The sequence below is a fragment of the Rhineura floridana genome, chromosome 3 (assembly GCF_030035675.1).
Source record: "Rhineura floridana isolate rRhiFlo1 chromosome 3, rRhiFlo1.hap2, whole genome shotgun sequence".
Lineage (NCBI taxonomy): Eukaryota > Metazoa > Chordata > Lepidosauria > Squamata > Rhineuridae > Rhineura > Rhineura floridana.
The window spans coordinates 198,182,301-198,204,263 of NC_084482.1; the positions used below are offsets into that span (position 1 = coordinate 198,182,301).

The following is a 21,963-nucleotide window of genomic DNA, read 5'->3' on the forward strand; positions in this document are numbered from 1 at the left end:
AGTTGTAGACCAGCAACATCTGAAGCGCCACAGGTTGAAGAACACTGTACTAGCTTGTGTCACCCTGTTAAGGACGCCACACCAGCCCTGAAAACATGCACATTAACAGGGCAGTAATGGCTAGTATATGCACAATGTGGGGGCCCAGAACTGTCCGGTGATAAACCACTTATGGCTTATATATGGCTTACAGTCTCCCCCAACTAATAAGTGGCATAGGCCGGGGGGGACACTGTGGGCAACTTGCCCAGGATCTCCCCAAAGCCAGGTCTGAATAACAGCGTATTTCTCCTGTCTTTAGAATATCAGGTGAAACTGACTGGCAGTTGATATAGGGCAAACAAATGAAAGCCCCATTTTCACACAAACATGTAATGAATGAGCTGCTCCAAGGTGTGATGGTGGGGCCACTGCCTCCGATGGCTTTGAAAGGTGATTGGTTACATTCATGAAGGAAGACAGGTCTGCTAACGGCTATTCGGTTCAATGGCTGTATGGAACCTGAAGGCAATATGCTATCTAAATACTAGTTTCTGGAGAGCAACAGTGAAGAGTGACTATCGCCTTCATGTTCTGGATGTGGGCATCCCAAAAAGCAGGACTCTTCTTATGTTCTTAGATTGGAAGTGGAAAATGGGAAGCGGCCTTCTACTGAGTCAGGCGCATTGGTCCATGTAGCTCAGTATTGTCCACACTAACTGGCAGAGGCTCTCCAGGGTTTCAGGGCAGGGGGTCTCTCCCAGCCCTACCTAGAAAGGCTGGGGATTGAACCTAGGACCTTCTGCACGCAAGGCAGATGCTCTACCACTGAGCTACGGCCCTTCCCCTACCCACACAAGCATGACAAAAGTGTGTGAACAGTACTCAAAATGGTAAAAAACTAAAGACGTATTATGGCAAAGGTTGTCTATATGGCATCCCAGGATCACAACAAACTCCTCCCCAGACTGCTCTTTGGCCTCAAACATCCATGTTGCTCTCTGCTGAAGAGAGGCTGCTACTTCCCTTCTCAGGCGTTCCTCTCTACAGCATAAGCCCACTAAAAAAAACCCCTTTTTGTCTCTCTTGTTCTCCACATGTTACGTGTGAGTGTCAATGAACTGTGGTTTCCCCCAGCAAAAGAGGAAGCAGCCGCCTCATAGACAGATAGATATACACACTGTGGGGAAGGAGGCGGCAGTTCAGGAGGGGAGGCAATCAGTTCAGCAGGCCCTACCAGAGGAAGGACAGTGTCTCGGAATCAAGGGGAAACCATCAGAGGAAAAGACAAAACGAGGAGGCCAATGAATCCACAAGGTACTGGGTGCTCAGGAAATCATCTTAGTTGAAGCAACGGGGCCCCAGAAAGAGCACTGAGAAGTAGAGATCACCCCTGCCCTTTGTGTGTGTGTGTGTGTGTGTGTGTGTGTGTGTGTGTGTGTGTGAGAGAGAGAGAGAGAGAGAGAGAGAGAGAAGCTTGCAGGTATCCAAAGGTGAAGACAGGTGTAGGAGGAGAGAGGTTTGGATGGAGGAAATGTTAGCAGCAGTCAAACGGACAGCAGCACCTTTCCGAATTTCCTCCTACCCCTGTCTTGGGCGCCTCCGTAGGTTAGTGGCTCCCATCCATTTTCATTTAAACTACAGAGGCACTCAAGGCAGGGCTAGGAGGAAATCCATAAAGGTACTGCTGATAAGAAGCGGGAGAGCGGGGTAGGGTTGTCGAGCAGGGACTGACCAAACAGAAAAAGAAAAAACAGCCTGGCATGTTTTTTTTGAGGGGGGGGTGTCGTAGCTTAGTATCTTTATCGTGTGACCTTAGTCCATTCGTCGTCTCTCAGTCTAACCAAGCCTTCACCAACTTGATGCCCTCAGATGTTTTGGACTACGATTCCCATCAAGCCCAGCCAACACAGATGGGAGTCGTGGTCCAAAACAATTGGAGGGCACCAGGTTGGCAAAGGCTGGCCTAACCTCTCACACTGGGAAATAGCAGGAGACGGAAAACACACACCCTCCCAAGCCCACCTGACAGGGCTGTGGGGAAAATAAAACTGGGAGAGAGGACTGGGTACATCACCTTGAGCTCCTTGGAGGAATATAAATTTCAGTATGAATTTCATTTGCCGCCCTGGGCTCCTACTGGGAGAAAGGGTGGGATATAAATCAAGTAAATAAATAAAGCCATGAAATCACCTGTTGCAGCATTTCATGGCATAAAAGTATAAACATGGCCACCCGCTTATCTCCACAGAGATATCTCCACTGTTGCCAGTGTGAGGAACTTTTGGTCCTCCAGATGTTGCCCTAGTTCAACTCCCATCAGCACCAGCAAGCATGGCTAGGGATGATGGGAAATGTAGTTCAACAATGTCTGGAGGGCCAAAGGTTCCCCACACTTATTCTACAGGCTATCTATCACATGTTACAGGGGTTCCCAACCCAAACAGGGCTGAAAATCATGGAGCTAAATATCTGACTTAAAAAAAACAAGCCACTCATTCGTATTATTTACGTTTTGCACTTGCAACTTCTTTTCCTTTTTTAAGTTGCCTCTTTTGATCAAGTGTGAATTTCTGAAGGTCTTTGTCCCACAGTCTGCCAAGCCCAGGCTCCCAAGTCGTGACTCTGATCTGGCTGTAAGTTCTTAGAGCTGGGCTGGAGATGAGGAACCTGTCGCCCTCCAGATGTTGCTGGACTCAGCTCCCATTGGCCCCAGCCAGCATGGCCAGCAGGCCAACATCTGGAGGGCAGCACGTTGACTAACCCTGCCTCAAAGTGTCCCTTAACCCAGTTTTCTCCTCCCCCAGCTTTGCAAACACCTCCTCTATGTTCCCCTCCCAACCATGACATCTCATTCCTTTTAGCTGCTGCTGCTGCTGCTTATCCCTCCATTTCCCCTTTGCTATTTGGGGTAGGCAGGGGGGTGGGGGAAGCCAGAGTCAGGAAATTTGAACTAGTTCCTCTTTGGTTAGCTGAACTACACACAGTGGCTGAAAAGTAAAGCAGTCTACAGAAATTAAACACATACCCACCCACCCCCACGGTCAGGAAATTGCGTCTGAAACAGGAAATGGCAGAACCTGGGAGCCTTCAGAGCAACGCAAGAGTAGGGTGAGGGAGGGTGTCAGGGAGATGTCTCTGCGTGCCCATTAACCCTTTCCTCCTCCTCCTCCTAGGAGGAAAAGCTTTTGCAGTATTAAAAGCCCAGCAGGAGGAATTCCTGAACTCCCTCAACAAGGTAAGGTGGTGCCTTAACATGGCGGACGAGGAAGAGAATTGTAGTAGAGATTGCTCGGGAATCAGATTGAAAGCTGTTCTGCTGCACACAGTCCTTACCTTCTCCAGTAGGGTGGGGAGCGTTTTCAGGCCAAGGGCCACATTCTGTTCTGGGCAACCTTCTGGGGGCCACATGGCAGTGATGGGCAGGGCCAGAGGGGGAAAAAGTGAGTGGAGCAACAAGTGTAAATTTTACATTTGTAAAATATCCTCCATCTAGGCAAACAAAGGACGTTATCAGGGTTGACGGACGCATTCCAGCCAGACAAAAACACTCAAGGGGTGTGTGAAGCAGAGTCTGCAAGGGGTTTGGCCTAGAGAAGGGGGGTATGGTGTGGGGAGGGTCCAAAGGGCCAAACAGAGAGACTTGGAGGATCTCATTTGGCCCTGGGTCTAAGATTCCGCACCCCAGTTCTTGAGGTTCAAGCTCCTTTAAAAATGGTTCTATAAGTTTGTAGAAGAAGCTGGCTATGTATGACACTGACTGGCTAGCGCTTGTGACATTACCATGATACTCATGTGCACACACACATGCACACACAGACCAGTCCCCAGAGCAGTATTACAACTACTTCAAAAAAATGTTTCTGCTTCCCCCCCCCATCAAATAAGTTAAATGGATGAATATATAAATGGCTAAGCGGTTAGAGTGTTGGACTATGACCTGGGAGACCAGGATTCGAATCCCCACATGGCCATGAAGCTCACTGGGGGACCTTGGGCCAGTCACTACCTCTCAGTCTCAGAGGAAGGCAATGGTAAACTCCCTCTGAATACCGCTTACCATGTAAACCCTATTCATAGGGTCACCATAAGTCAGGATTGACTTGAAGGCAGCTCATTTCATTTTCATACACATGGTCCTTTAAATTGGGGCAGGTATCATTCAGTAGCAGAACATGTGCTCTGCATGCAAAAGGTCCTATGCTGAGGCACTGGCATACCCAGGTAGGATTGTGAAAGATCCCCACCTGAGACCACGTAAGGCCACTGCCAGTCAGTGTAGGCAACAAGATGGACAAATGGTAGGGTTGGCAGGCTCAGGGCCTGAGACTGATTCTGTATGTTTAGGAAAAGAGAAAGTCAGCCAAGTGCAGGTGTTCTTGCAACCCTGTAATGGGAAAAACCACAAGGTGGAATTCTCCCTTCCCCCTGCACAACTTTTAAAGATACAGAAGACCTCTTGGAGGCTGGGCCTGGTATATAAATTAATAAACAATAATAATAATATCTGGGGGGGGATATGCTATATAAGGGCATTGTGTCCCATTTGGCTAGCTGTTTCTATCCTAACCAGGTTGTGTTTTTTTTCCCTTTCTACAGGAATTCATGGATGACCCCAAATACAGCACTGATGAAGACCTTGCTGAAAAATTAGAAATATTTAAGAGTGAGTGGCACTGATGGAGAACATGAGGTTATGGGGCAGGTGGAATGGAGAAATAAGCACTGTGTCCTTGTAGAAAAGGGTAATTAAAAATATTTGAGGCTGTACCCAATGTTAATCCTACTCAGAGAAGAATAATTAAAATTAATAGGCATGACTAACTTAAGCCTGTTCATTTAGAACTTCATTGGATACTATATAATTCCATTATTATTATTATTATTATTATTATTAGTCACTTGTTACCCAAAATTTACAACAATGTTAAAAACAAAAACAAATATATCATGCTATAAAAAACAAACAATAAATAAACAACACCCCCAATGCAGCCACAGGAAGCTTTGGCAGCATACTTATAACAGACAACATAATCTCAGTCTATCAAATGCTTGGGGGAAAATATAAGTCTGTACCTGGCGCTGAAAACATGTCAATGAAGGCACCAGGCTGACCTCACCGGCAAGTGCATTCCACAGATGGGGAGCCATAACATCGTCAGGCCTGGCGCCAGCAGGCAACCAGGTTGGTCACTGGCTGAGGGCCTCCACAGCTAAGGCTGGAAGGATGGAGCTCCCTCTCTGCAATCCCTGCCAGGGTCTAATTGGGGTATCGTGGGGTATAATTGGAAATTGCAACTGAATGGTAGCACAGATTGCAGAGTGGGAGCTCCACTCTCCCAGGCAGCACCACGCTGCATGTGTGCGCAGCTGGCACATGTTTAAATATGCCTGGTCACGTCACCTCTTGCATTGCCACATCAGTGCACTGAATGCGCATGCCTCCCATCACCTGAGATGGACTGTGGGGCCCTGGACCAGCCGTAGCTGCTTCACTTTAGCTAAACATAAGGAAGAAGTTCTCAACAGTCAGAGCTGTTCAAGGCCTTGGGAGGTGGCGGGTTTTCCTTCCCTGGAGGCAATAGAGACTGGCTCATTAGGGCATATGGGGCACTACCCTACCAACTTCAGGCTGCTCGCAGACAGACCCCACCTGCCTGCCATCTTCCTTACAAGCAGTCAGGGGGTGGCATTGGCTGTCAGCTTCCTTCTCCTTCATCTCGGTGTTGCCCCTTGTAGAACTCAGCAGAGAGGAGGAAGATGAGGGCACAGCTAGAATGAGTTGACTCTGCCTGTCATTGGCTTTGGCCCCACCTACTGCTGGCCTCCCTGCTTTCCACCCTACAAGCCACAATGGGCAACAGGCAGCACCGGATGAAGGTATTTAATCGGAGGCTTGATTGCCATCTGTCAGTTGCAAAACTCCAGCACTGAGTAGAGAGTTGAACTATGTATAGTGGAAACTGGTGGCTCCAATATCAGTGAGGCAGTGAATCTACCCCAGGGTTTTTTCTGTACTTTCGAGGAGCTGTCTGGCATGCTGAAAGCTGCTGTCCAAGGTGCTCTCACAAAGCAGATTCACTGCCCCACTGACATAGAAACCACCAGTTTCCAATGACTAATTATATAATGGTTTCATATCCTGTCTTTCAGGAGAACCTTCCTTACCAGGGGGCTCACAAAAACTGATTATTAACAATATATAAAACAGCATATTTAAAACTAAAAACACACTATCACAATACAGTTGATAAATAACAGCAGCTAGCAAAAAATATTAAAAGAGCACTCAGCCCAGTAAATTTTATTTGTGTATTATTTATAATTGTTTTATTTTGAGAACACAGCTTAGAGGTGTTTTTTTTTAATATAAGTAGTTCATATATGCTTCTAAATAAAAATAAAAAAGATATAAGAAAGCCATTAAAAAAACCACAAAACAGACTAGCAGAGTGGTGGGCATTATATAACACCATCACACACAACTGTCTTTGTAGTGTAATCCCATGACAATTACTCAGCATTGCAAAAAATGAAGGATGTGCAGAGCAGGGGTACCCTCTGACCCCTCCAAGGTCCCGTCCAACCTTCTGTTTCTAATGGTTGCTACTATAGATGGTTTTTAGGAAAAGAATAAGACTATATATCAAATGTGGGGAACCTTTGGCATTCCAGATGTTGGCCATGGTTGCAGGGGCTGATGGGAGTTGCAGTTCACCAACACTGGGAGGACCAAAGTTTCCCCACACCTGCTATATATCATCACCCGACCTAGAATACTTTATACAAGGGCATGAGGGGTGGAATCAGAACCCTAACAAACTTGATCAAATAAGGAAAGTATGGAAACAGCTATATATTGTTAAACTATGAGAGCCAGTGTGGTGTAGTGGTTAAGGTGTTGGACTACAACCTGGGAGACCAGGGTTGGAATCCCCACACAGCCATGAAGCTCACTGGGGGACCTTGGGCCAGTCACTGCCTCTCAGCCTCAGAGGAAGGCAATGGTAAACCTCCTCTGAATACTGCTTACCATGAAAACCCTATTTATAGGGTCACCATAAGTCGGAATTGACTTGAAGGCAGTCCATTTCCATTTCATACTTAAGAGGGAGAGAGGTTTAGAGAAAGCATAAACAAGTGGAACCTGGTAACTCATTCTATTAAAAAAAGGTTGGGAATTTCAGGGCAGGGAATGGATTCTATGTATTTATGAAGATACAAAATTAATGCATTTAAAGAAAAGTTGAAAGCTTTAAACAAAATGAAGAACAAGTCAGACACCAGTCAAAATATCTGCTCCCTTTATTAAGCAATCGCTATATTTCTATCTATTTATAATAAAAGTTATTCTAGTTTTGTAATAGTAAAATGGTTTAATTTTATTTTTTTTTAAATAAAGTATTTAAATATTGGTGTTTTTTATTTTTTGGATATGTAGATTGTGCATCGATTGTATGTAAAAACAAAGTTGTTAGAAAAAAAGAATGAGACAAATCTATCCAGCATAGATCTAGTAGCTGTTTTGGGAGAGGTAAGACTAGAACCTCTATGTTCAGGTGCAGTATATCTTGAAATACCACATGATGGGAACAAATCATGAAGATTGAGTACCTCCATTGCACCCTGTTTATGGCCTTCATAGTGGTATGTAGCTGGCCATTGTTGGGAAGCAGATATGCTGGTCTAGATAGACTTCATGTCTAAATTAGCAGGGCAATGATTGTTTGCTTATGTTAATCTTTGCAGAGAAATACATGGATTTTGACCTCAATGCACAAGGTGACATAGGTGGGTAAGTTTTGTTCCTGTGTTGGGTTCATGCTTGTGTGTGCATGAAACATAGCACCAGAGCCATTCCTGCTTCCTAATTAATAAATCTGTTTATTTATCACATTTTAACCTCAGTATTCCACTAAAAAAATACTCCCAGAGTGGCTTTCAGTAATCAGTGATAAGATGGTCTCTGTTCTCAGGCTTACATTCTAAAAGACACAACACAAAAGGAACATGGATTGGAAGGGAAGAGGAAAACAGCAAACTCGGAGCTAGTTCTGAGCGATAGCGTTCTCGTAACGATTAGCTGGAATGGAAAGATTTAAAGAAGAGGAAGAGCCAAACGCTGCTGGTCTTTCGGCAAAGCCAATGTAGAGGCGCTGCGGTCCCATGTCTCTTCCTCTCCTATAGCCTAATACAGGGCCCAGACTAGGACGAAGTGGCTGTAATTAGAACAGAGATGAGAAGACTTCTTCCTGGTTACATCTGTATATTCAGGAAGCCACTGGTGCTGGGGATCGTGGCCAATGCTGCACTAGCAAGTAAGAAGAATAGGGTGCCCAGATGCAAAAGTGAACAGGGCTCCCACACCTTGTTATGCAAGCTCCACCTGCTGAAATTCCCCCTTCTACTCACCTAGGTCACTTCCAGACAACTTGTTCATTGAGCATTTGCTTGCAGGGAGATTAGATGAAGATTAAGCAAATGTTATCCCACACTTTCCAGTGTGTTTTCCCATCTTTCCTTATTGCAAAAAGTCTGATCTTTTGGGGAGCAGTCTTCTTCGTTTTCTTCTTGTTATTTACTAATCATCTTCCACATATATTGTCTCTGTATGTATTTGAAAGATCATCTTACCCCTTATATACCCAACAGATCACTGCACTCTGCATATGAGGCCCTCCTGCAGATACCATCTTACCAGGAAGTTCATTCCACCCAATATAGAAATTGGACCTTTAGCCTCGTGGCACCTTTGGAACTCCCTCCCTTTAAATATTAGACAGGCATTGTCTGTTGTCTGTACAGCACCTACTGAAGACTATGGGTATGCTAGAATTCTGCCCAATTTGGATTTGGTACAGAATTTTCCATTTATTTGTTTATTCTCTATCATTGCAGATTGGATTTTTATGTAGCAGTTTTCCACTGCCAGGATCTCGGGGGTCTTAGACCCCTTACTTTGGGGAGGACAGGTCCCAGTCTCCAGCATACTCAGTAGTACAGTAGCAAATTCAGAAGTACAGGATTTACCATTTCTTCTGCAATTACAGAATTATAGAACCAGAATAAAACTTGCCCCTGCTCAAACTGTCTCTCTGGGGGCTAAACGGTGCGAGAAACATTTTGATTTTAAGAATTCTGAAATGAAGCCAGGTGCGGGACTACGATTCAGGAGACCAAGGAATTTAGCCATGAAGCTCACTTCTCACTTACCCTAGCAGCTCATCAGCATGAAACAGGAGGTGTGTCTTAGCTACTGAAAGGAGTCTTCTGAGTGACTGATTCACCTCTTTTCACTCTGTGGCTCCAATCAGCTCGAGAGGGCAAGGAAAGCATGTTGTTAGCCAAGTGAGAAGACTCATCTCAGTGGCTAACTTGCTCCCCTTTCACACTGATTGGCTTGCACATAGGGACCCTGCCAGGACCCTGCTCCCAAAAGGGGTCTATGACCCCAATAACCACACCCCTAGCATTCTACATATCCCCCTCTAGGATGCACACCTTAACATGGGGAGGGGGTTTGAGAGTGTTGAAGAAGCTGACAGCAATGCCGTCAGGAGTCTAGACCATGAGGCTAGACTCCTAGCAGGGGCACCCAAGGCAGAATGGTCAAAGCTGACACACCAGACTAAGATGCATCCAAACTCAGAGGAAGGCAATGGTAATCCACCTCTGAATACCTCTTACCATGAAAACCCTATCAACAGAGTATCCAAAATGCAACATGAGATAGTGCTGGAAGATGAGACCCCCAGGTCAGAAGGCACTCACTGAGCTACTGGGGAAGAACAAAGGACAAGTACGAGTAGCGCTGTGACTAATGACGCAGCTGGGTCAAAGCCGAAAGGAAGCCCAGAGGCTGATGCGCACAGATGCGAAAGGAGAGTTCGGAGTTGTATGACGCACACAATAGGAACATGGAATATGAGAAGCATGAACTAGGGAAAGTTAGAAATTGTCAAGAAAGAAATGGACCATATCAACATTACAATACTTGGCATGAGTGAATTAAAATGGATGGGAATGGGACATTTTCAATCAGGCAACTTCAAAATATTGATGGGTTGATTCCATAAAGGAAGCCAGAGACCTGAACTTACAAGATCTGAACAGGGTGGTTCACGACAGATGCTATTGGAGGTCACTGATTCATAGGGTCGCCATAAGTCATAAACGATTTGAAGGCACATAACAACAACAGCAACATACTACAAGCCAATCAGGATGAAAGGGGAGTGACTGAGAAGAGTATTTTAATATGCTTCCTTGTCTTTTCCTGCTGTTTTGAACCAATAAGCATGAAAGGAGGTGAGTCAGCTACTGAGAAGACCCTTCTCAGTAGCTACCTCACTCCCCTTTCATGCTGATTGGCTCCTAGGAAAGTTTGTTGTTATGGGAGAAGGCATTAATAAGGATGTCATTCTCAACCCAGCAGCAAAATAAGGGGGAAGATGGGTGGTTTTGTTCCAGCCCAAAGCCAACAGCTGGGGAAGGGGAGGAGGAAAAGAGAGGAAAAAATACGTTTGGAAAGAGTGGAAGTGTGTATGTGTGTGATGGTGTTTCAGTTTTTAACGATGTTGTATTGTGCATGGTAAGGTGAAATGCAAATGAATATGCCTAAGAATGTGTGTGATGCAGCCAACACCAGATGTTAGGATCAGGAATTTCCATATTTAATTTCCTCCTAAAATTCATAAGCAATTACTGAGTCTTAATATGGCAGCTAAGAAGGGAATCAGCAAAGGAAGTTCCTTACCTAATATCATAATGAGATGATGATGATTAAAAACTGCCTGAATGGGCTAAAACCTCTGTCTTTTTCTAATATTCTAGGTATGTGTGGAAGGAAGAGAGGGTGACACAGGGAGATAGGAGAAGAGGGTGGAAAAATCCTTTCCTACCTTCTAGAAGGTGGCAACGTTCAAAAGGTTACAAATGTCTACTTTGAGAGTGTGAATTCCTTCATTTAGGAAAAACAGGATTTGTCACAACCCAGCAACAAAGAAGCCCCCAGAGAAAGAGGGGAGGAGGAAGCCTACGCACATAGCAGTTTTTTAAAAGTTTGGTTTTTTTAATTGCTGTAGTCAATTATCTGAGCCAATTGACTTTCTGAGTCAATTATCCAGATTCCAATGAGTGTCAATTGCAAGCAAGCCTTTTTTAGTTTGTGCTTCCAAAAGCCAAGACAAGTTTTGGAAAGTCAGAATTCTATAATTGTAGAAGACAGTGAATCCTGATGAAAGCATGCCATCTACATCATCAAGTAGTTTGGTAGCAGGAGGAGAAAATGTGTAGACACTGAATTCAGTAATTCAAGCAATATCTCTGACAGTGAGAAAGGACAGTCAAATGGTGACAGGAATAGAGAAGCAGAAAGCAGTATTCAAGCCTGGGCAGATTATTCTATAATCTTAGACTGTTATATCATCTTAGAAGGGAGCATGGCTGTGACTATCATGAAGGGACCCTGCACTGAATTTGCCACAACACTACTGTCCATGGCTATTTTTGAAAATGGTCATTTAAAAAAAAAAAGCCTCTAAAATATCAGTATTAAGAACAATACATTTATTTATATTGCCTTTCAAACCATCAATATTTCCTTTTAAAATATTTATATTAATACCAATATTTTTTGTGAGGGGGAAAAAACAGATTGGTAAAAGCAATGGATAGCAGACAAAGAACGAACTCAAATTGATACCAGCCTGTTAGGTCGACGGAATGCTTTCAAACTGGCACTGGCCAACGGATCCCATTCCTACTGAAGACCTTCCTCTTCCAACAAGCCTTTTAAGTACAGATCTTTCCCAGTCTGCATCTGTATTATAATTTTTTAAAAGATGTTTTTATTGTTTTATCGTGTGTGTGTTTGCCATCCTGGTCTCCTTTCGGAGGAAGTGCAGAATATAAATTTCACACGTAAATAAATAAATAAAATTATTGAGGTGATAATAGAAGCACCTAAACACAGTTTAAAACGACATAAAAATAACCAAAGATGAAGTTAAACACATTGCAAAGTGGACACCCATGGCAAAGGCCTATTCATCCACCTGAGAAAGCTTGTTGGAACAAAAACGTCTTCAGTTGTTTCCGGAAAGTGCAGGCAGTGGGCGCCTGTCGTATCTCAACAGGAATACTATTCCACAGAACAGGGGTAGCCACACTAAAAGCCCTGCTCCGAGTTACTGTGGAGTGGCCTTCTGATATCTTTGGAACTCGAAGGAGAAGTTCTCTTGCAGGACCTACTAGGTATATAAGGATAATGTCAGAAGCAGCTTTTGCCAGCTGGGACAGAGCTGCTAGCTTCCCAACAGGTGGGTGACTGTTGGTTTCCAGGAGGGAAAAGGCAACAGGGAGGTCGCTGGGGTGCAAGTGCAGCAGCAGGAGCACTGGAATGGCTCTGCCAGTGTATTTGCCCCACACCAAACTCTTCATCCCCTCTCCCTCCCGATAGCCAACACCCACCTTCCTGCTGGGAAGCCAGGATAGTGACAGTGGCACCTGGTGGCTCCACGTCAGTGGGGCAGTTTTCGTCCAAACTTTCAAGGAGCTGTCTAAAGTGTCGAACCAGGAGCAGATTCCACTGCCCCACTGACATGGAGCCACCAGTCGCCACTGCATAGTGGCCACACCCCACCCAGTGAACCGCTTCTGGACAAGGTGGTCTCTCAAGTAACCTGGTCCTGAGCTCTGTAGGGACATATGTAGGGCCAAAACCTTGTAGTGCAAGAGCTCCAAATTGTGCAATGAGAACTTGCTGGTATGCAAACTGAATCTGGCCAAAAATAGCATAGGAGCTGATGAAGTCAGATCATTGCTCCATCTTGCTCAATATTGTCTGCACCAATTGGCAGTGGCTCTCCAGGATTTCAGACAGAGGACTTTCCCAGTGCACTGAAGACTAAAGTCAGGATCATTCAGACCATGGTATTCCCAATCTCTATGTATGGATGTGAAAGCTGGACAATGAAAAAAGTCGATAAGAGAAAAATCAACTCATTTGAAATATGGTGCTGGAGGAGAGCTTTGCGGATACCATGGACTGCAAAAAAGACAAATAATTGGGTGTTACAACAAATTAAACCAGAACTGTCACTAGAAGCTAAAATGATGAAACTGAGGTTATCATACTTTGGACACATCATGAGAAGACATGATTCACTAGAAAATACAATAATGCTTGGAAAAACAGAAGAGAGTAGAAAAAGAGGAAGGCCAAACAAGAGATGGATTCATTCCATAGAGGGAGCCACAGACCTGAACTTACAAGATCTGAACAGGGTGGTTCATGACAGATGCTCTTGGAGGTCGCTGATTTAAAGGGTCGCCATATGTCATAGTCGACTTGAAGGCACATAACAACCCAGGGATGCCAGGAATTGAACCAAAGTCCTTCTGCATTCTAAGCAGATGCTCTGCCACTGGGCTATAGCCCTTCCCCAAGAAACACCCTGGAAGTGGCCTTATTCAAAGTGCAGAAGCCTGTCCTCTTTTTCCATCTGGCCATTCTAAAGAGGAACCTGTGGCCCTCCAGGTGTTGCTAAACTACAACTCCCATCAGCCCAAGCAAGCATGGTCAAGGAGAAAAGCTTGATGGACTCTTTGTGCTCACTTCCTTGTGGGTGAGTGGAGGGGGCTTGCCACTTATATCTATTTATTTATTTATTCAATGTATATCCCGCCCTTCCTCCTGAAGGAGCCCAGGGCAGCAAAAACAAAACACTCTAAAATATATTAAAACAAAACATATTTCAAATACATTTTTTTAAAAAAGCTTTAAAAAGATATTTAAAAGCAATTACAACACAGACTAGGATAAGGTCTCTACTTAAAAGGCTTGTTGAAAGAGGAAGGTCTTTAGTAGGCACCAAAAAGATAACAGAGATGGTGCCTATCCAATATTTAAGAGGAGGAAATTCTAAAGTGTCGGTGCCTCAATTTATTTTTAAAATATTCATTCTCAGAGGGTTTTTTGGGCAGGGTCTGTGCTAGTCCACACTAGTTATTCTGTATTGCTGTCTTGCCTATCCCCCAAGACATCATGGCCCTAAAGCGTATGTTGGAAAAACTGGGTGCAGCAAAGACCCACCTGGAACTGAAGAAGATGATCACTGAGGTGACGGGAGGTATGAGTGAAACCATCTCCTACAGGGACTTTGTCCGTATGATGCTGGGCAAGCGATCGGCTATCCTTAAAATGTAAGTGTCGTTACGCACAACCCAACTTCCAAACAGTGAGAGATTTCAGAGGCACGTATGTTTTACTTGGGCTTGGTTTCCTTGGAAGGAAGGCTGCTAGAGACAGTGCTGTCTTTGTAACATATGGTTTATTTACATATTTATTTATTATTTATTTAAAATATTTCTATCCCGCCCTTCTATCCTACAATAGGGCACTCAGGGCAGCTCATATATTGAGGCTAAGCATGAAAACTGGAAGCACTCACAGCATTAACACTACACTAGATCTTGCTCCCCCCATTAAGGGTTGCAGCTAATGCTAGCCCTGCTCAGAGTAAACCCATTGAAATTAATGAACGTGACTAACAGTAAATGTGGGGAACCTTTAGTCCTCCAGATGTTGCTGAACTACAGCTTCCATCAGCCCCAGCAAGCCTGGCCAATGGCCAGGGATGATGGGAATTGTAGTTCAACAATATCTGGATGGCCAAAGGTTCCCCACACCTGAACTTAGGTTCATTAATTTCACTGGGTCTACTCTGAGTAGAATTTAGTTGAACACAACCAGAGATTTCTAGGAGAGATCCCAAAGCTATAGCTTTGGATTCAGCACAGAGAGCAAGTCAGTCTTCCCGCACAAGTTCAAGACTGCCAGCCCTTTGATTTCCTTCAGGGACACCTGGACCTTGATGACCTCACATCCAACCGAGGAGGGCGGGAGGCTGCTCCTGTCAGGCCACCTCCAGCTATTTAAGCAAAGAGCCTTGTGCCACCTTAAAGACTTTGCATAATAAGCTTTCATGGACTCAAGCCCACTTCATCAGATTCATCAAATGAATCTGAGCTGGCACGTATATAAAGTAGAAAATTGAAAGGTGGGAGCTGAATGGCAATGAGATGCAAAAATTACAGTCAGTAATAATTAGAGCTTAGATATATGCTAAAGGGGCACACCTTTAACCTTTCACAGTAGCAGATTAGCAATAATTGCTGACTTGGTATAAGGTCACTTCCTATGTTCCACATGGGTGGATTACCACAGCTCCAACAATTATCATGAGGCAATTTATAAGGCATCATATATATAATACTGTGTGTGTGTGTGTGTGTGTGTGTATGTATGTATATATATATATATATATATATATATATATATATATATATATATATATATATAAAGGTGTAAGAATCATGCTGCAGTCTGTTAAGTGAACTCCAGTGGTGCTAAGTGAACTCCAGTGTGACCCAGCCACCCTGGGCACAAGGCAAACAGGGGTGGGATGGGGGGAAGGATGGGGAAAGAAGGCGAGTGAGTGCACAGTGGAAAGAAGGGGAGCACCCAGGCAGCAGTAAAAAAAGCCGGGGGTGGTGGGAAGGACAGAGAAAGAAAGTGAACAAGCACACATCAGCCCAGCCATGCTGGGCTAAAGGCTGGCTCAGAGAAAGAACAGGAAGGAATGCAAGTGGGCGGGTGGCGACCTTAATGGGAGGCCTCAGCGTTGCAACAACAAAGGCCTCCCTTTCCTCCAGACCATGTACAGGGAGGAAAATGGCAGGTGTCACTGAGCACATGGCAGGGGCAGGGTGGGGAGCTGCCTTCGCAACCTAGGGTATGGGGAAGGAGTAAGGTGCCTTGGAGACCTGGGGCATGGGCAGGGGGAAGGTGCCCTAACGACTTGGGGCAAGGGGAGGCGGAGGTGTCTTAGCAACCTGGTTCATTCTATACAGTGCCTTGCAAAATAATCAGACTCCTGACCAATGCTCTCATATTGTTGTTGTTATATGCCTTCAAGTCGATTATGACTTATGGCGACCCTATGAATCTTTTTTGGATATATTCATAGGGTTTCCATGGTAAGAGGTCTTCCGAGGTGGTTCACCATTGCCTTCCTCTAAGCCTACGGCACCTGGTATTCCCAGGTGGTCTCCCATCCAAGTACTAACCAGGCCTTACCCTCCTTAGCTTCCGAGATCAGATGAGATCGGGCATGTCCAGGGTAGTAGGGCTGTAGGCGAGCTCTCATATTACTGAATTACAAATGATACATTATAATTTCATTCTGTACCAGGGTTCGAATCCCCACATAGCCATGAAGCTCACTGGGTGACCTTGGGCCAGTCACTGCCTCTCAGCCTCATGAAAACCCTAGTCATAGGGTCGCCATAAGTTGGAATTGACTTAAAGGCAGTACATTTACATTTATGATATTTTATTTTGAAACACTGAAATTAAAATCAATTATTGTAAGGTGACATTGGTATTATGTTGGGAAATGTTTATAAGAAACACAAAAAACTAAAACGCTTGCATAAGTATTCAACCCCTGTGCTGTGGAAGCTCCCAGTTTACACAGATGAAAGAAAATGCCCTGTCGAGAACAGTTACCTTACCATTGGCCTCCACCTGTGAACCATTAAAATTGTGGTCACATTGTCAGGATAAAAACCCCACTGTTGAAGGATCATTGGTCAGGCTGTGGATCTGAAGGAAAAAGAAGACCAAAGAGCATTCTACTGAAGTGAGAGATAATGTAATACAAATGCATAGATTAGGAAAAGGATACAAAATAATATCCAAGTGTTTGGATACCCCAGTGAGCAACAGTTGGATCAATAATCAGGAAGTGGAAGCTGCATCACACCACGCAGGCACTGCCAAGAAAAGGCTGTCCCTCAAAACTCAGCGCTCAAACAAGGAGACTTGTGAGAGAATCCAGAGAGAGGCCAACAATCACTTTGAAGGAGCTACAGAGTTCAGTGGCTGGGAGTGGAGTAATGATGCACCAGTCAACTATATCAAGAGCTCTTCATAACACTGGCCTGTATGGGAGGATGGCAAGAAAGAAGTCATTACTCAAAAAGTACCATCTGGAAGCATGCCTGGAGTTTGCCAGAAAACATGAGAGTTCCCCAGCTGTGATGTGGGAAAAGATTTTGTGGTCAGATGAGACCAAGATAGAGCTTTGTGGCCAAAACTCAAAGCGCTATGTGTGCCGCAAACCTACACTGCCCACGCCTCAAGACACACCATCCCTACAGTGAAGTATGGTGACAGAACCATGCTGTGAGGATGCTTCTCATCAGCAGGGACTGGGCATTTGGATGGAGCAAAATAACGGGAAATACTGCAAGAGAACCTGCTTCAGTCCACTGAAAAACTGAGGCTTGGAAGAAATTCACTTTTCAGCAGGACAATGATTCCAAGCACAAAGACAACATTGGAGTAGCTCAAGAACAAAAGGGTGAATGTCCTACAGTGGCCCAGTCATCTCAATCCCATGGAGAATCTGTAGCACTCTTTGAAAATTGTGGTCCACAAGTGATGTCCAAGCAACCTGAATGTCCTGGAGCAAATCTGCCAAGAAGAATGGGCCAAAATCCCTCTGACACTGTGTGCAAAGCTGATACATACCTACCCCAAAGGACTGAAAGCTGTTATTGCAGCAAAAGGTGGCTCTACCAAATATTAATGTGTGAGGGTTGAATACTTATGCAAGCAACATGTTTCAGTTTTTTGTTTCTTACAAATATTTCCCAACATAAAACCAATGTCACCTTACAATAACTGATTTTGAGATTCAGTGTTTCAAAATAAAATATCATACAGAACAAAATCACAATGTACCATTTGTAATTCAGTAATACAAGAGCATTGGTCAGGGGTCTGATTACTTTTGCAAGGCACTGTGTGTGTGTTGTAAACCGCTTTTATATTTTTTATGGAATTGCAGTGTATAAGCATTTTTATAAATAAATAAACTCTGTCAGGGATGTTAACCCTGAAATCCTGTTTTCATTTTTAAAAAATGTATAGGGATATAAGAAGGGGTGTCACTTGTGATTTCATATTTCCTTATTTCTGTAGAATTCTGATGTACGAAGATAAAGCCAAAGAGAAGGATGAGAAACCAGCTGGACCCCCACCCAAGAAAATAATTGCAGATCTTCCTTAAAAATACCCCCACTTCAAGTTATTACTGGAGGTCTTTGACACAGGAGAGCCTGTTTTGTAAAAAAATATGCCCTGATAAAGTGGTTCATTTGAAACAGTATTGTTACAGTCCTCCCACTAGATAACTCTGTCTCATTAAATTGGGGGGGGGAGGAGGAGTGAAGGCATTTTCCCTTTAAGGTCACACTCTCAGTTCTACTTTTTTCTCTCTCCATTTAAAAAAATATATTAAATTCACCAAAAACAACAGCTGAACATATATCATTCCTAATACAAAAAATAATATTTGCAGTGTAGTCCTGTTTGTGTTTACTCAGAAGTAAGTCCTGGTGAGTTCAGTGGGAGTTCACAGGTAAGGATCCTGTGGTCCTCCAGATGTTGCTGGACTTCAGTAATCCAGCAACTTCTGGAAGGCTCCCCATCTTGGGGTATATTATTTCAGCTCTAGGCCAAACACTGCAATCCTACACACTAGCTTTTGCCAATATAGTGCTCTCCAGATGTTTTGGACTACAACTGCCATCAGCACTGTGGACAGCTCCCTCAAAGTTGGGACGAAAACCTGGAGTGGATTCACTGCCCCACTGACAGCACAGCCACTAGTCTCCACTGACTGTGTCAATCAAGTCCTATCCTACACTGTCCTGTGCATTTTCCAATCACTTTCCTCAAGGCAAAAAGTCCAATGTTGTGGGAAAGCAGGTTGGTTGTGTAAGAGCTCTGAATCAATAGTAACTGCGCAACCTGAATTTGCTGGTACTGTATGTGATTTCACACCCGAAACTAGCAGCAGTCTGGAAGCGCCCAAAATAAGGACGTGTGTGGGCGGGGGGGACTGAAACCACCTCAGAAACTATTACTTATTACAATGAATGAAGAGTAAAACATAACTGAGAATAACAGGGAAAATGTTATTGATGCTCTTCAGTCTTTCTTAATGGTTTCTTATATGAACCAATAAGGGTCCTTCCAACATGTCTGCCCTATGGAGAAAAAGGGATGGGAGGGCTCCACATACAAGGCTGAGCAGAATCCTCTCCTCCTCCCCCTCCTTGCTCCATTGAAGCTGGGTATTCTGCTTGAAACAGGGGTGTAGAATTTCATACGTTCGGTAGGATTCTATAGGACATCTTAGGAGGCGAAGGTCCCCTAGCTCAGTGGTAGAGCATCTGCCTTGCGTGCAGAAGGTCCTAGGTTCAATCCCCAGCCTTTCTAGGTAGGGCTGGGAGAGACCCCCTGCCCTGAAACCCTGGAGAGCCTCTGCCAGTTAGTGTGGACAATACTGAGCTACATGGACCAATGCGCCTGACTCAGTAGAAGGCTGCTTCCCATTTTCCACTTCCAATCTAAGAACATAAGAAGAGTCCTGCTTTTTGGGATGCCCACATCCAGAACATGAAGGCGATAGTCACTCTTCACTGTTGCTCTCCAGAAACTAGTATTTAGATAGCATATTGCCTTCAGGTTCCATACAGCCATTGAACCGAATAGCCGTTAGCAGACCTGTCTTCCTTCATGAATGTAACCAATTGCCTTTCAAAGCCATCGGAGGCAGTGGCCCCACCATCACACCTTGGAGCAGCTCATTCATTACGTTTGTGTGAAAAAGGGGCTTTCATTTGTTTGCCCTGTATCAACTGCCAGTCAGTTTCACCTGATGTTCTAAGATTCGAAAAGAGACTCTTTCCAGCGTGTTTTATTACAGGTGTATTATGCAACATGCTCTTGACATAATAATAGTGCCTTCGTGGTGTATAGATTACTGGACTGTCCACACATAGTTCCACTTTATGGAACAGCCATCGCCCCATAAGAATAAGAATAAGTCAAAGGTGTACTAAAGAACAATAAGGAGATTGCAGAGAAGCTAAATGAATTCTTTGCATCTGTCTTCACAGTGGAAGATATAGGGCAGATCCCTGAACCTGAACTAACATTTGCAGGAAGGGATTCTGAGGAACTACGACAAATAGTGGTAACGAGAGAGGAAGTTCTAAGCTTAATGGACAATATAAAAACTGACAAATCACCGGGCCCGGATGGCATCCACCCGAGAGTTCTCAAAGAACTCAAAGGTGAAATTGCTGATCTGCTAACTAAAATATGTAACTTGTCCCTTGGATCCTCCTCCGTGCCTGAGGACTGGAAAGTGGCAAATGTAACGCCAATCTTCAAAAAGGGATCCAGAGGGGATCCCGGAAATTACAGGCCAGTTAGCTTAACTTCTGTCCCTGGAAAACTGGTAGAAAGTATGATTAAAGCTAGATTAACTAAGCACATAGAAGAACAAGCCTTGCTGAAGCAGAGCCAGCATGGCTTCTGCAAGGGAAAGTCCTGTTTCAGTAACCTATTAGAATTCTTTGAGAGTGTCAACAAGCATATAGATAGAGGTGATCCAGTGGACATAGTGTACTTAGACTTTCAAAAAGCGTTTGACAAGGTACCTCACCAAAGGCTTCTGAGGAAGCTTAGCAGTCATGGAATAAGAGGAGAGGTCCTCTTGTGGATAAGGAATTGGTTAAGAAGCAGAAAGCAGAGAGTAGGAATAAACGGACAGTTCTCCCAATGGAGGGCTGTAGAAAGTGGAGTCCCTCAAGGATCGGTATTGGGACCTGTACTTTTCAACTTGTTCATTAATGACCTAGAATTAGGAGTGGGCAGTGAAGTGGCCAAGTTTGCTGACGACACTAAATTGTTCAGGGTTGTTAAAACAAAAAGGGATTGCAAAGAGCTCCAAAAAGACCTCTCCAAACTGAGTGAATGGGTGGAAAAATGGCAAATGCAATTCAATATAAACAAGTGTAAAAGTATGCATATTGGAGCAAAAAATCTGAATTTCACATATACGCTCATGGGGTCTGAACTGGCGGTGACCGACCAGGAGAGAGACCTCGGGGTTGTAGTGGACAGCACGATGAAAATGTCGACCCAGTGTGCGGCAGCTGTGAAAAAGGCAAATTCCATGCTAGGGATAATTAGGAAAGGTATTGAAAATAAAACAGCCGATATCATAATGCCATTGTATAAATCTATGGTGCAGCCGCATTTGGAATACTGTGTACAGTTCTGGTCGCCTCATCTCAAAAAGGATATTCTAGAGTTGGAAAAGGTTCAGAAGAGGGCAACCAGAATGATCAAGGGGATGGAGCGACTCCCTTACGAGGAAAGCTTGCAGCATTTGGGGCTTTTTAGTTTAGAGAAAAGGCGGGTCAGAGGAGACATGATAGAAGTGTATAAAATTATGCATGGCATTGAGAAAGTGGATAGAGAAAAGGTCTTCTCCCTCTCTCATAATACTAGAACTCGTGGACATTCAAAGAAGCTGAATGTTGGAAGATTCAGGACAGACAAAAGGAAGTACTTCTTTACTCAGCGCATAGTTAAACTATGGAATTTGCTCCCACAAGATGCAGTAATGGCCACCAGCTTGGATGGCTTTAAAAGAAGATTAGACAAATTCATGGAGGACAGGGCTATCAATGGCTACTAGCCGTGATGGCTGTGCTCTGCCACCCTAGTCAGAGGCAGCATGCTTCTGAAAACCAGTTGCCGGAAGCCTCAGGAGGGGAGTGTGTTCTTGCACTCGGGTCCTGCTTGCGGGCTTCCCCCAGGCACCTGGTTGGCCACTGTGAGAACAGGATGCTGGACTAGATGGGCCACTGGCCTGATCCAGCAGGCTCTTCTTATGTTCTTATGTTCTTAAGAAGAGCCCTGGTGGATCAGGCCAAAGGCCCGCCTAGCCCAGCATCCTGTTCTCACAGTGGCCAACCAGATGAATGTGGGAACTCTAAAAGCAGGATCTCAGTGCAAGAGGACTCTCCTCACCTGTGACTTCCAGCATA

General features: G+C 44.4%; 1 protein-coding gene and 1 non-coding gene across 3 annotated transcripts; one reads left to right on the forward strand and one right to left on the reverse strand.

The window, feature by feature from the left end:
* Positions 1–1,148: 1,148 nt before the first annotated feature.
* Positions 1,149–18,221, forward strand: AIF1 (allograft inflammatory factor 1). Of its 2 annotated transcripts, none has more exons than XM_061619399.1 (6): positions 1,149–1,296; positions 3,156–3,217; positions 4,579–4,645; positions 7,732–7,773; positions 14,025–14,187; positions 18,035–18,221. In XM_061619399.1, the coding sequence occupies exons 1-6, from the start codon at positions 1,284–1,286 to the stop codon at positions 18,120–18,122; spliced, it is 435 nt and encodes a 144-aa protein (XP_061475383.1). In that variant the 5' UTR covers positions 1,149–1,283; the 3' UTR covers positions 18,123–18,221. The 2 variants fall into 2 exon arrangements, with proteins under 2 accessions (XP_061475383.1, XP_061475382.1); XM_061619398.1 differs by lacking the exons at positions 14,025–14,187; positions 18,035–18,221 and adding exons at positions 8,635–8,806; positions 10,816–11,940.
* On the reverse strand, positions 16,065–16,183 carry LOC133382528 (5S ribosomal RNA). Its single transcript, XR_009761980.1, has one exon. It is a non-coding gene; the product is annotated as a 5S ribosomal RNA (ribosomal RNA).
* Positions 18,222–21,963: the final 3,742 nt, after the last annotated feature.

What these genes read in the sequence shown, in the direction of transcription:
- AIF1 (XM_061619398.1), top strand. An exon ending in TCCTGAACTCCCTCAACAAG is followed by an intron (nt 3,218 to 4,578) that starts GTAAGGTGGTGC and finishes CCCTTTCTACAG; the next exon opens with GAATTCATGGATGACCCCAA. An exon ending in CAATGCACAAGGTGACATAG is followed by an intron (nt 7,774 to 8,634) that starts GTGGGTAAGTTT and finishes TATACCCAACAG; the next exon opens with ATCACTGCACTCTGCATATG.